Source organism: Oncorhynchus nerka, linkage group LG8 (assembly GCF_034236695.1).
Source record: "Oncorhynchus nerka isolate Pitt River linkage group LG8, Oner_Uvic_2.0, whole genome shotgun sequence".
Lineage (NCBI taxonomy): Eukaryota > Metazoa > Chordata > Actinopteri > Salmoniformes > Salmonidae > Oncorhynchus > Oncorhynchus nerka.
This window is the reverse complement of record NC_088403.1, coordinates 35,304,385-35,317,420: the sequence shown is the minus strand read 5'-3', so window position 1 is coordinate 35,317,420 and position 13,036 is coordinate 35,304,385. Positions and strand designations below refer to the sequence as shown.

At 41.7% G+C, this 13,036-nt stretch overlaps 1 protein-coding gene across 1 annotated transcript; it reads left to right on the top strand.

Annotated features, from left to right (window-relative positions):
* The first annotated feature begins 333 nt into the window (after nt 1–333).
* Nucleotides 334–10,716, top strand: LOC115133199 (interferon-related developmental regulator 1-like). Its single transcript, XM_029666186.2, has 10 exons — nt 334–566; nt 1,991–2,095; nt 2,326–2,407; nt 2,666–2,790; nt 4,466–4,623; nt 4,719–4,769; nt 4,987–5,108; nt 8,647–8,782; nt 8,985–9,209; nt 9,784–10,716. Exons 1-10 carry the CDS (start codon nt 536–538, stop codon nt 9,868–9,870), a joined length of 1,122 nt encoding a protein of 373 aa, XP_029522046.1. The 5' UTR covers nt 334–535; the 3' UTR covers nt 9,871–10,716.
* The last annotated feature ends 2,320 nt before the right edge of the window (nt 10,717–13,036 follow it).

Genomic DNA, 13,036 nt, shown 5'->3' with positions numbered 1-13,036 from the left:
TTGGGACATCCCTACCATAAGCCCTATTTAATGTTTTACCATTATTCATCATAAACCCTAACCTAAACTATTACATAACCTTAGTAACCCTAACCATTTTCAACTTCGATGTGGTGACGTCAGAATTGGACGTCCAAAGGATTCCGAATAGCAACGACCGTAGCAGCACTCTCGTGTGGCTGTCAAAGAACATGACCACAGAGAACATGACCCACAGACAGCAAAGAGATGCCAATCACTATGCGTCATACACTTATGCAACATGATTGGTCGTTGGTGTAGGGGTAAACCCATGTTTGATCATGTGACGTTGGTCGTATAAATTCTTAGAACCTCGCGACATCAACGCATCCCTATTTTTTTTTCCAAGGAAAAATGTATCTTCTTCGCCTACAGTCTTTCTCCAGGATCGCTTTTAATTCCTTTCTCTCTACCGTGCCACGGAAAGATTGTCAATTTATGAATCAGTTTAATAAAAACTGGTCGTGTGTCGGCTGATTTATTTTAGCTCATATTCTCATATTTCTGCACGAAAATGCCAAGGTCCAAGAAGAGGAGTTCCAGGGGTAAGTAAAATCGCTACAGACCGGGTTGATTTCGGCCTGCTCTCGTGGTTTTGAGTTATGCATTGTCGGAATTGTAGTTATGTGCATTCTTAAAGCGTGTTGAGATGAACGACAAGTAATGTCTGACAAGGACTAAAAGTGGCATCATTGCCTATGTTGACATCAGGCCAAGAGCTTTCAGACATAACTCTCGCTTTCTCTCAAAATAATTGTAATTAACTTCAACGATCAATATCATATTGTTTGTCGACATTGTATACGTATTGTGATTATAGAAAGTACACCCAATACCGCGATTACATTATTTTTAGATTGACTTTTGAAACGAATTTGTTACCTAGCAACTAACGTCAGTTTGCCAGTGTTAGTCGTGTGTGTTCGTTTTTAGCGAGTTCTCCTGGACGCCCTTCCTGCAAATGGATGGTTGTTTTAGTACAATAACTTTAGTTGGATGGACGCCACAACAGTTGCGTGAGGTCGGCAGCCAATCAAGTCAAATAATGGGCGGCTTCGATTATGCTGAGCCGCAGGGCACCGTCCTATGGCCCGTGACGTTAACGGTCAAAAACTGTGAGGGAGGGAGCGCCCTTCTCAATTCGAACAGTTATTTACGCGGGTTGGTCATGCTGTCAACAAGGCAGCATGGTGGATCATCCAGAAACGTACAACATGCTTTTCCATAAAATACGTTTGAAATTAACCAGCTTTCATTGGAAGGCAGATATCAAAAGCATTCACACTTGCATGCGAGAACACCGAATACTACTCATTACTGCACGCGCCTACCTAACTTTTGTTTTGTGACGATTTCGCCGTGGACTTTGAACTGGGCACCTGGCTCAAAACGAATGCTATCAACTTTCACCCGGTGTAAAACACGTTTGACCGGGACAGATTCATCCAATCCCCTCATGGTTATATAACACTCGCTGGATTAGCTAGCTAACCAGTTATTCACATTACAACAAGCTAGCTACATAGCTGGCACACGTTATAGGGCCATCATTGATATAAATCAGGATCATGTTAGTCAACTTTCTCCCCCCCCCCCAGAAGGAAGCAATGGATTGCCACATGAACATGGTCACTTTTACACATGTGCAGAGCAGACCGTGTGGCCCTTCTTAGATGGGAACAGACTTAACATAATAAGCTGCACCAGCTGGGTTTAGATTCTGTCACTGCCTGGCCAGCTACCCACTTAAGGGGCTTTAGGGAGCCCTTGACTTTGAGGGAGAAAATATCAAGTGCATATCCCATAAGAGTAGCTATATGGTTTTTGTTCTGTCAAATAATTGCATTTAAAGTTCTACATTGTGCTTGCATGGATGTGTACTGGTTAAACCCCCAGAGTAGAATGCACACTTTGTACCGTGACTATGTATGATATATTTTTTTGGGGGTGGGTCATGTGATTGTTCTAGTGGGGCCTCATGGAGCTGTGCAACCTTTCAGCGATGAGGATGCCTCAATCGAGACCCTCAGCCACTGCAGCAGCTTCAGTGATGCCATGAGGGTGGCAGACGAAGGTATGTGATCGTGTGCACACGCTTGCCTGTGTCCCATTCATAAAGCAACAAAGGGCAAGTAAAAAATAAATGTAAAAAGCTCTGTAACAATTCACCTGTGAAGTTGTGATAAATGTCATACAGCCTTATGTTTCTATCTTAAATGGTTCAAAAATACGAACTACTAGGGGAATAGCATAGTACAATTCTGTATTTCTCATGGTGTATTGTATTCATCTTCCTATGTGTAGGAGGGGAAGCAGGTGAGGAGACAGCCCAGGAGGATTTACAGTACAAGCTGAATGTTTTCATTGACAGCACTGTGGATAAGAGGCAAGTCTAAACCACTGTGGGGAAATTGATCTACCTGCTATTTCTGTTAGCTATATCGCTTTCAGAAGATGTGGAACCAGATCACATAGGCCTAGAACTGGATCGACAGAACCTGAGATGTTAACTAATGAACACAATGCAACAAGACGTCAACCCTTCCATTCATAAGATTGCTGCTGAAAACTGAATTGTGTGGATGTTACATAAGCTACTGCAAACACTAGGCCTACATCTTTTACTGTTCTACCTCATTGACAGTGCCAAGACCAGACAAGGAGCTCTGGATGGGCTGAAGGCTGCCATGGCAACTAGGATCCTGTACGAGTTCATTTCAGACAGGAGGATGACCATCACCGACAGCATTGAGCGCTGTCTCAAGAAAGGTTAGATACTACAGGCTTTCAGTCTTTCACCAAGTCATGTGTTATATTCACAGAATACCAATACAGCAACATTGTAGTATTGCGTTTTCAGCAGTTACTATAACCCCCTTAAAGTTACTGATAATGGTAGTTGACTCTAGCCACTCATATGTCATATCTTTAATCTGAGCCTAGAATAAAGTCTTTGTCCTCGGGCCTGGAGGGAAGGCAAAGTCATTCCTGTACCCAAGAGTAGTAAAGCAGACCTATCAGCTCCAGCTTGCTACGAGGGCTTAGCAAATTGTTAGATACATTTTTTTTTTTTTTTTAACTGCCTGTAGCTCAGCACCTGAAGCAAGGATATGCATATTCTTGATACCATTTGAAAGGAAACACTGGAATTTGTTGAAATGTGAACTTGATGTAGGAGAATATAACACATTAGCTCTGGTAACATAAAACAAACAGGTGTTTTTCTTTTTTGCATCTTTGAAATACAAGAGAAAGGCCACAGTGATGTAGGATTCTAGGTGTAATTTAGATGTTGTCCACAAGATGGCAGCAATTTGTGCAAAGTTTCAGTCAGATCCAGTGAAGAATTACATCACTACACAATATTTTGTATCAAGTCTTGTATAAATTTATCAATTTATACATTTGAGTACATAACTATAGAGATCATACAAAAATGCTATGGTAATAAAAAATTATGTTTACGAACTCCCAGGAATGAAATACAAGATGGATCATTAGCTTCCCTACAGAAAAGATACTAACCGTAACACATCTAGATGGCGGGGTGGGTGTGGCGCCAGAGACTCCAGTGGGGTCAAACTGTAGAACCCAGTTCCTACATTTAAATATTAAAAATTGATTTTATCATCAAAACTACGCTACATTTTATCTCTGGGACCCCCAGGATGACAAATCAGAGCAAGATTACTGAATGTAAGTCCATTATTTACCTTTAGAGGTGAATGTATCAAACCAAGTTCTGTGATAAGTGTTTTGTTGTTGTGCATTATCCTCAAACAATGGCATGGTATTTTTTCACTAATGGCTACTGTAAATTGGACACAGATTAAATTATTGTTAATTTAACTGCATTCTGCCCATATAAGACATGTCTATGTCCCGGAAAGTTGTCCGTTTCCTACGTCATTCTAGTCACCTAATTGCATATTGAGCAACAACTGACCCGGTTTAGGGACACCGCATGCCAGTCTCTCTTGGCTACGAGTTGAGGAAAGACTGACTTGGTCACTTGTTTTTTTTTTTTAAACAATGTGTTTGAAATTCCAAATAATTTGCATAGTCAACTTAAACTCACACTTACCCCACCAGACATGCCACCAAGGGTCTTTTCAGTCCCCAGGTCCAGAACAAATTCAAGGTAATGTACAGTATTATACAGAGCCATGAGTGCATGGAACTCCCATCTTATATTGCGCAAGTGAACAGCAAACCTGGTTTCAAGAAACAAATACAATGCCTCTCCCCCATGTGACCTACTTGTGTGTATGTACTGACCTACTTGTGTGTATGTACTGACCTACTTGTGTGTATGTGGAACTGATCGATGCGCGCACACTACATGTTAATGTATGTAAAATCTTTTGTCTGTAATGTATTTTTTTTGTCAGACTAGCTGTTGCTAATGGGGATCCTAATAAATCAAATCAAATCCCTCTCCCAGGTAAAGGACGGGAGCAGTGTGCAGCAGCCTCCCTGGCCTGTCTGCTGTGTATTCAGCTGGGCTCAGGTGTTGAGAGCGAGGAGGTGTTCAAGACCCTCAAACCCATTTTCAAGAACATTCTGTTGGATGGAGCGGCCAACATCCAAACCAGACAAGCGGTGAGTATCTGCCTGGAACCTATAATTTAAAATACGTTTGGTTTGCTAGAAGTGGCTTTTATTGTTCTACTGAAAGCCTTTTCTTTCTTTTATAGTGCGCAACAAGTTTGGGCCTGTGCACTCTCGTGGTGGAAGATGACATCCTGGTATGTGGCTGTATTTGATGTTCCAATGTGATATTCTCTATGCTTGAGTGTGTGTGTGTTGAAATGTGTTGTTTTGCTGAAAAATTTGGCATTCTGTTTAGCATTTTCTGTTCAGCATTTGGCACAAGCTACAGAAACCAAGACTACCCTCCAAATGTCTGCATCTCACCCTGGTTAAACATAAATGACTAACCCCTTTCTCTCTGGGTCTGTGAAGGAGGATGAGAGTCGCCCCTCTCTCAACCCCCAGACCACCCTGCTCCACACCAATGCCCTCCTCTCCTGGGCCCTGCTGCTCACAATCTGCACAGGCAGCCAGGTCAAAGCAGTCACACGCAAGTATATATTCGCACAAGTACTTAACGTGAACCTCTAAGTCTCTCTGGGACACGACTTTCAGTCCGTTTCAGCCTATAGGTGTCAGTGTAATTTAATTATGCCAATGTGCTTTCATCAATTGAAAGCCCTTAATCTATTTTATGAGAATTTCTAAGATTTCTTGTTTGCATAAAATAGACGCAGACCAGTCTTTCAATAATAGGTAATATAATTTATTCTCGGAGCTCCCACGTAATCACGTGCAGCAGTTTATATACAGATCATGACGTCATCTCATTGCTTTAACAGAATCCCCTCTCGACCGGGACAAAGTGAGGTGAAAAGTTAATTCTAACTTACTAACACACTCCCAGATAACTTTTGACCCCTCAACATTATCGATCACCACTGAACTGACAGTTCTAATTAATAGGAATGCACTCACTCACTGTCTTATATAAAAAAAAAACAGAGCTAAGTTTCTGTAGGGTCAACCATAGGCTAATGACCTTATTTGTCGCTCTGGATAAGAGCGTCTGCTAAATTACTTAAATGTACATGTTTACACAGTCCCCAACCCATTCGTTTCTTCCTAGTTGGAATGGTGTTAACTTTAATTACTCCTTGTCTGTCACACAATCCCTTATGAACTCATATTGTTAATCAGATATAATAAAACTGAGTATAAGTTTACTTAGTTACAATTCCATTTAAAATGATTTGTTCAGTCATTTAATCATAATTTCCCAACAATAGGTCATTGGATGCATCTGATCAAAACAATATAGTGAATGTGTGCTTGAGATGTTTTTACCTGTCCAGTTGTCTTACCAGCGTAGATAAAGGAAATATCATGGGGATGGGGAGTCTTAAATTGAGAGACTACTTGTTTTTGACTGGAATATGTTTGTCAGGCACCTGCCCAAACTACCCCGGTTGTTGGAGAATGATGATGTCAACATGAGGATAGCAGAGGGAGAGACCATCGCTCTGCTGTTTGAGCTGGCTAGGGATATGGACCCTGTAAGTGCTCACCTGTTCTGTGGCTCAGTTCCATTTTAAATTCAGGAGAATCATTTATTTCATTTAGAAAGTGCTGTTCAAATCTTTCATTGGATTTTCAATCCCCGTATACTGGGGGGGGGGGAATTTCACTATTCGAATAGCATCATGAGTTTGTTGGATATCCGGGCATTCTAAATCTACAGTACCAGTCAAAAGCCTGGACCCACCTACTCTAAGTTTTTTATTTTTTTATTTTTTTACTATCTTCAGCATTGTAGCACAAATCAAAATGTATTTTAGATTCTTTAAAGTAGCCACCCTTTGCCTTGTTGATAGCTTTGCACACTCTTGGCATTCTCTCAACCAGCTTCACCTGGAATGCTTTTCCAACAGTCTTGAAGGAGATCCTACATGTGCTGAGCACTTGTTTCCTGCTTTTCCTTCAGTCTGCAGTCCAACTCATCCCAAATGATCTCAATTGGGTTGGGGACCTGGCCTCTCCAATCACCGGACATCTGATGCAGCACTCATCACTCTCCTTCTTGGTCAAATGGCCCTTACATATCCTGGTGGTGTGTTGAGTCATTGTCCCGTTGAAAAACAAATGATAGTCCCACTAAGTGCAAACCAGATGGGATGGCGTATTGCTGTGGTAGCCATGCTGGTTTAGTGTGCCTTGAATTCTAAATGAATCACCGACAGTGTCACCAGCAAAGCACCCCCACACATCACACCTCCAAGTTTCACGGTGGGAACCATACATGCAGAGATCATCTGTTCACCTACTCTGCATCTCACAAAGGCATGGTGGTTAGAACCACAACTAAAATTTGGACTCACCAGACCAAAGGACAGATTTCCACCAGTCTAATGTTCATGTTTCTTGGCCCAAGGAAGTCTCTTTTTCTTATTGGTGTCCTTTTAGTAGTGGTTTCTCTAGCAATTTGACCACAAAGACCTGATTCACGCAGTCTCCTCTGAACAGTTGCAATGCAACAGTCTGCAATTTCTGAGGCTGGTAACTCTAATGAACTTTTCCTCTGAAGCAGAGTTAACTCTGGGTCTTCCTTTCCTGTGGCGGACCTCATGAGAGCCAGTTTGATAACGATTGATGGTTTTTGCGACCTGCATTTGATGAAACCTGAGTTTTTCTGAAATGTTTCGTATTCACTTGACTTTCATGTTTGGATGGACTGTCGTTTCTCTTTGCTTATTTGAGCGTTCTTGCCATAATATGGACTTGGTCTTTTACCAAATAGGGCGGTCTTCTGTATACCACCCCTACTTTGTCACAACACAACTGATTGGCTCAAACGCATTTAGAATAGAAAGAAATTCCACAAATGAACTTTTAACAAGGCACACCTGTTAATTCAAATGCATTCCAAGTGACAACCTCATGACACTGGTTGAGAGAATGTCAAGTGTGCAAAGCGTTCAAGGCAAAGGGTGGTTACTTTGAAGAATCTAAAATATATTTTGATTTAACACGTTTTGGTTCCTACATGATTCCATGCACACATACACACGGTAGTCTACTGAAGAAACACTATTCCTCCAGCGCCTATAGCCGACTTATAAACAACAGACACTTAACTCGCTTTTAGAACATGTCCCTCAATAAAAGTAAAGGGCTCTCTGTGCATCTGTTTGTAGCATGTCATTTTATCTTTGTTTGAAGAAAAAGTCTTCTATTTATCTACAATGTAAAAGAAAATGGGAGAGGCTGCAGCTGCGGAGGTGCCGGTTAGGTTGGAGCGAGCAGATGTCGGGAGAGACGCTACATCCAAGACTAGCTAACTTGTAGCAGTCGCAATGTTATTTATTCCATTTCGCCTTGCCTTAGCCTGTCTTGACTGGAGTAGCCTTGAGAAGCTAGCTAGTTGAGGCAACATTTTGCGGTTTCTCCCCAACACCCATTCAGATGAAATGGCCTTCCTGTTAGTTGTGTGTTGTAGCCTACTCCTTCTCATTTCAGTCACTTTTATAATTATTTTAAATCATATGCTAAACATTTAGCTGCTTTGAATGGCTAACATAAACAACAAGCTATATGTGAAGGCTCCAGTTGTGCTTGTTTTATTGGGGCATTTCATAAAAACTAAATTAATTTGACCTTTATTTAACTAGGCAAGTCGGTTAAGAACAAATTATTATTTTCAGAACGATAGATTTGTACCTTGTGAGCTCGGGATTTGAACTTGCAAACTTCCAGAGGCTACCCTGCCGCCCCAATATCCACATTGAAAAATATGTTTGGATAAAATGTAGAATTTTTAGTGTTATGGTATAACCTTGTATGTAACAATGTCACATGGATATTTTAATTTAGACAACTTCTTTTCAGTTAAAATATATCTACCTATAAATAGTTTTTTCTCAAATGAATACTCACAAGTATTCGAATACTGTCTGTTTTGTTTAGCTGCGCACATCCCCACCCTGTACTGAAATTAAAATTGAATTTGACTGAAATGCAGTGCCAGCATAGCATGTTAATCTGTAAACACTTCTTTAGTGATGACTGACCTGTGCTCTGATGTGATGTTCTCAGGCGTTTTGAGTATGACGACTGGGAGCCCCTGTGTGACAAGCTGAACTCTCTGGCCAGCGACTGCAACAAACACCGTGCCAAGACTGACAAGAGGAAGCCGAGGTCTGTGTTCAGGGACGTGCTCAAGGCTGTGGAGGTGAGTGGGCATATTATGCAATAGTAGGTCACTGTCTGGGGAATAGAACTTGAATTTCATGTGATGACTCATTGCTGATTCATGGCGTGAGTTGTGTGCCTGTGTTGATATAATCTACCCATCTAGTTATCAGTAACGTTTACCCATTTTGTTGTCTTGTGAGAAACCAGAACAGTGTACAGAGAGTGTGTGTGTGTTTTAGGAGAGGGACTTTCAGACTGAGACAATTCGTTTCAGCACTGAGCGTATGACCATTGACAGCTGGGTGAGGAAGAGGACATACGATGCCTTCAGGGAGTTTGTGGGCTCTGGTATGAATTACCAGCTACAGGCCAATGAGTTTATTCGTGGTGTGTTTGAACTGGGACCCCATATGCTGGTTGACACGGCCACACTGAAGTCCATGAAAATCTCCCGCTTCGAAAGGGTAATTATCCTTACTAGACTGCATGCTTTTCTTTCTTTGATGGCTAATTTAACGCAACTAATGTTTTGAAAAGGTCACAAGTGTATTTTCTTTCAATGAACCAGTCTCGAGAACCCTGCCAAAATCATCTTTTCATTGATCCAAATTTGTCCAGCCCTTTATATTTAGCCTCCCAATGAAATGTTTTTATTTTCAGGACAAACAGGTCTATAAGTACATCACAAAACAATTTGACATAAACAGTAGCTCAAACCAGTCTGTAAAGACCTAGCCCCTTCGGGCTCCGCCCTTGTCTCGCAAACACAGCTCTAGCTCACCCCACCCCTCCGTTAATCACACAGACCAACGGATCTAGAAGAACTAGATGAGTCCAAAGGTACAACCCAGCAGTCAGTAGCCGAAACGCACAATATCGAAAATGGTCTAGGAGTCCAAATGGACTCATTGCGTTTAATTAATTTATCCATTTTACATTTGAAATGTGTTATTGGCATGACATTCGCAAGGATATACTTCCAGTGCAACAAAAAAAAGAACCGGTCTCTTATTGTGTTCACGTTGCGGTCTTTTCCAGCATCTCTACAATGCAGCTGCATTCAAGGCTCGGACAAAGGCCAGGAACAAGTTCAGAGACAAGAGGGTTGACGTCAGGGAGTTTTAATGGGTCCGACCTGCTCTTTTTATTAACAATCTTGAATATCACTGTTACTATCCTTAATTTATCCAATGGTCAAGTGGTTGCTATTTGTAAATATGAGTAATCATGTCTGTCTCAAGTGATGCCTTAATTCCCCATATAAACTTGCCAGTGCACAAATTTTAGCCAGAGTGTCTATGTAGGGAATTAAGTGTCATGTGAGATGTAGACCTTGTTGCTCTGTTTTTGTTTGTGGTCCATTTAACATGGTATTATTTGAAAATGCACAAATTGGTTAACATTTCCTATGGACCCCCTGAATCCTGATGTATTTTGTTATACACGGTGTATACCAAACATTAGCAACCCCTTGCTAATATTGAGTCACCCCCTTGCCCTCAGAGCCTCTATTTGTCGGGGCATGGACTACAAGGTGTTGGGTGTTCCACAGGGATGCTGGCTCATGTTGACTCCAATGCTTACCACAGTTGTGAAGTTGGTTGGTGGCCCATTCCTGATACACATTTGGGAGGGGGGAACTCAGCTGTGTTGCATTTCTTGACACAAACCGGCGTGCCTGGCACCACCTGCCATACCCTGTTCAAAGGCATTTAAATCGGTCTTGCCTGTTCGTCCTCTGAATGGCACACATACACAATCCACATCTCAAGGATCACAAATCATTCTTTAACCTCTCTCCTTCATCTACACTGATTTGAAGTAGATTTAACAAGTGCCATCAATAAGGTATCATTGCTTTCACCTGGTCAGTCTGTCATGTAAAGATTGTGTTAATGTTTTGTACACTCACTGTATTTTAGTAGGTCTATTGGGGAAGTGAGAAACCCAAATAAATACTTATGGACCAGTCTCAATGTGCATTTCTTGCTCTTCAGTACTTATCGCCAGGTCAATCATTGTTTATGGCCAGCCTTCAGACCAGTCAGAGGATAAGGAGTATATTGAGCTGAAGTATGTCATTACGTAATCTCTCAGATGCACACAAAATGAATAGAATAGCAGAGACCAATTACCAGTCAACCAAATTGATTTTTGGTTAATTTATCCTAGTGTCAGCTTTTCCTGGAAGCTGATTTCACATTTGAGGAAGAGGAACTGCTTTACAGTTTCTTTGGAAATGTGTAGTTGTCAATGTGTCCCTCTAAACCTGTTTTTTTTTTTTCAGAGAATGTTGCAGTTTGTGCATATGGCTGTAAAATGGGTCCTCCAGAGAGATGTGCTTGTGCAAGCTGAGTGAGGAAAGGACAGGGGAAGAAGGTCTTAGCATTACAGTACTTTCCCACAAGTATGCCTGTTTCATAGAACACTTAACGCTACACTGCAGCACAGCAGAGATGCATGATTCGGTAACTAGTCAAACAACCAAGAACGTCCCTGCTTCTCTGGAGTTTGGGCTCCAAATACCTGCTATCGAATAAAAAAAATATGAGTTATGGAGTCCTTAATTAAAACAATAAAGTGATCACCCTCTGTTTTGGTAAAAAAAATATTAGGAATGTGCCACAATATTTGGTTCGGCCATCGTTAGGGTAAGTAGATCGCTGAACTGCTACTGATCGTCTAGCGCATCTACAGACGGACTACCAAAATAGTGTTACCGAGAAATGTAACCACTCAAATTCAGAGTTATGGATGCAAGGACTGACTGACCATGCATGATATCAAACGTATAGTTTTAACCATGTTTCGAGGCTATAAAGTGTTTGTTTACAAACGGAGTAAAACAAGCTTATTTTGGGTTCAACGATAGTTGAACTAAGGTCATGAGGCGTTACGTGTATATATTAATTTATAAGTCCAAAAATTGATGTAGCAACTAAAGATTCTAGCTTTAAGGGATAGATCAACCGAATTGCATAATGACATATTTGCACCAATATGCAAGTCAATGGAAGCATTTTGTGCTTCATGTCCAACTCATCCTAAAGTATAAAAATCTACTCTCTTGACTCAAGTTATTTATAGATGATTTGGATGGGAAATGTGAACATGCTAACATATAGTAGTTACTCTACCTGACTAAAAGTATGTGGACACCCAATTGGTCAAACATCTCATTCCAAAATCACGGGCATTAATATGGAGTTGGTCCCCCCCTTTGCTACTATAAAATCCTCCACTCTTCTGGGAAGGCTTTCTACTAGATGTTGGAACATTTCTGCGGGGACTATCCATCCTCAAGAGCCTTACTGAGGTTGGGCACTGATGTTGGGTGATTAGGCCTGGTTTACAGTCGGTGTTCCAATTCATCCCATGGGTATTCGATGGGATTGAGGCCAGTCAACTTCTTCCACACCGATCTTCGCACACCATTTCTGCATGGACCTTGCTTTGTGCATGGGGGTATAGTCATGCTGAAACAGGAAAGGGCTTCCCCAAACTGTTGCCACAAAGTTGGAAGCGCATAATTGTATAGAATGTCATTGTTTCCCATCACTGGAACTAAGGAGCCTAAACCATGAAAATCAGCCCCAGACCATTATTCTTCATCCACCAAACTTTACAGTTGGCACTGCATTCAGGCAGGTAGCGTTCTCCTGGCATCCGCCTAGCCCAGATTCGTCCGTCGGACCTCCAGGTGGTGAAGCGTGATTCATCACTCCAGAGAACACGTTTCCACTGCTCCAGAGTCCAATGGCGGAGAGCTTTACACCACTCCAGCAGATGCTTGGCATTGCGCATGGTGATCTTAGGCTTGTGTGCGGCTGCTCAGCCATGGAAACCCATTTCATGAAGCAGTTGTTGTGCTGACGTTGCTTCCAGAGACAGTTTGCAACTCGGTAGTGAGTGTTGCAACTGAGGATAGACTATTTTTACCCGTTTCAGCCCTCGGTGGTCCAGTTCTGTGAGCTTGTGTGGCCTTCCACTTCGCGGCTGAGCTGTTGTTGGTCCTAGATGTTTCTACTTCACATTAACAGCAGTTACCGTTGATCGGGGTAGCTCTAGCAGGGCAGAAATTTGACAAACTGACTTGAACGTGGCACCATCCTATGACGGTGCCATGTTGAAAGTCAATGAGCTCTTCACTATTCTACATTCTACTGCCAATGTTTGTCAATGAAGATTGCATGGCTGTGTGCTCAATTTTATACACCTGTCAGCAACAGGTGTGGCTGAAATAGCCGAATCCACTAATTTGATGGGGTGTCCACATGCTTATATATATATA

Excerpts from the sequence above, each read along its gene's own strand:
- LOC115133199 (XM_029666186.2), top strand. The coding sequence starts at position 536 with ATGCCAAGGTCCAAGAAGAGGAGTTCCAGGG. Across the intron at positions 2,096-2,325 it reads CATGAGGGTGGCAGACGAAG|GAGGGGAAGCAGGTGAGGAG; the intron begins GTATGTGATCGT and ends TCCTATGTGTAG. Across the intron at positions 4,770-4,986 it reads TGGTGGAAGATGACATCCTG|GAGGATGAGAGTCGCCCCTC; the intron begins GTATGTGGCTGT and ends GGGTCTGTGAAG.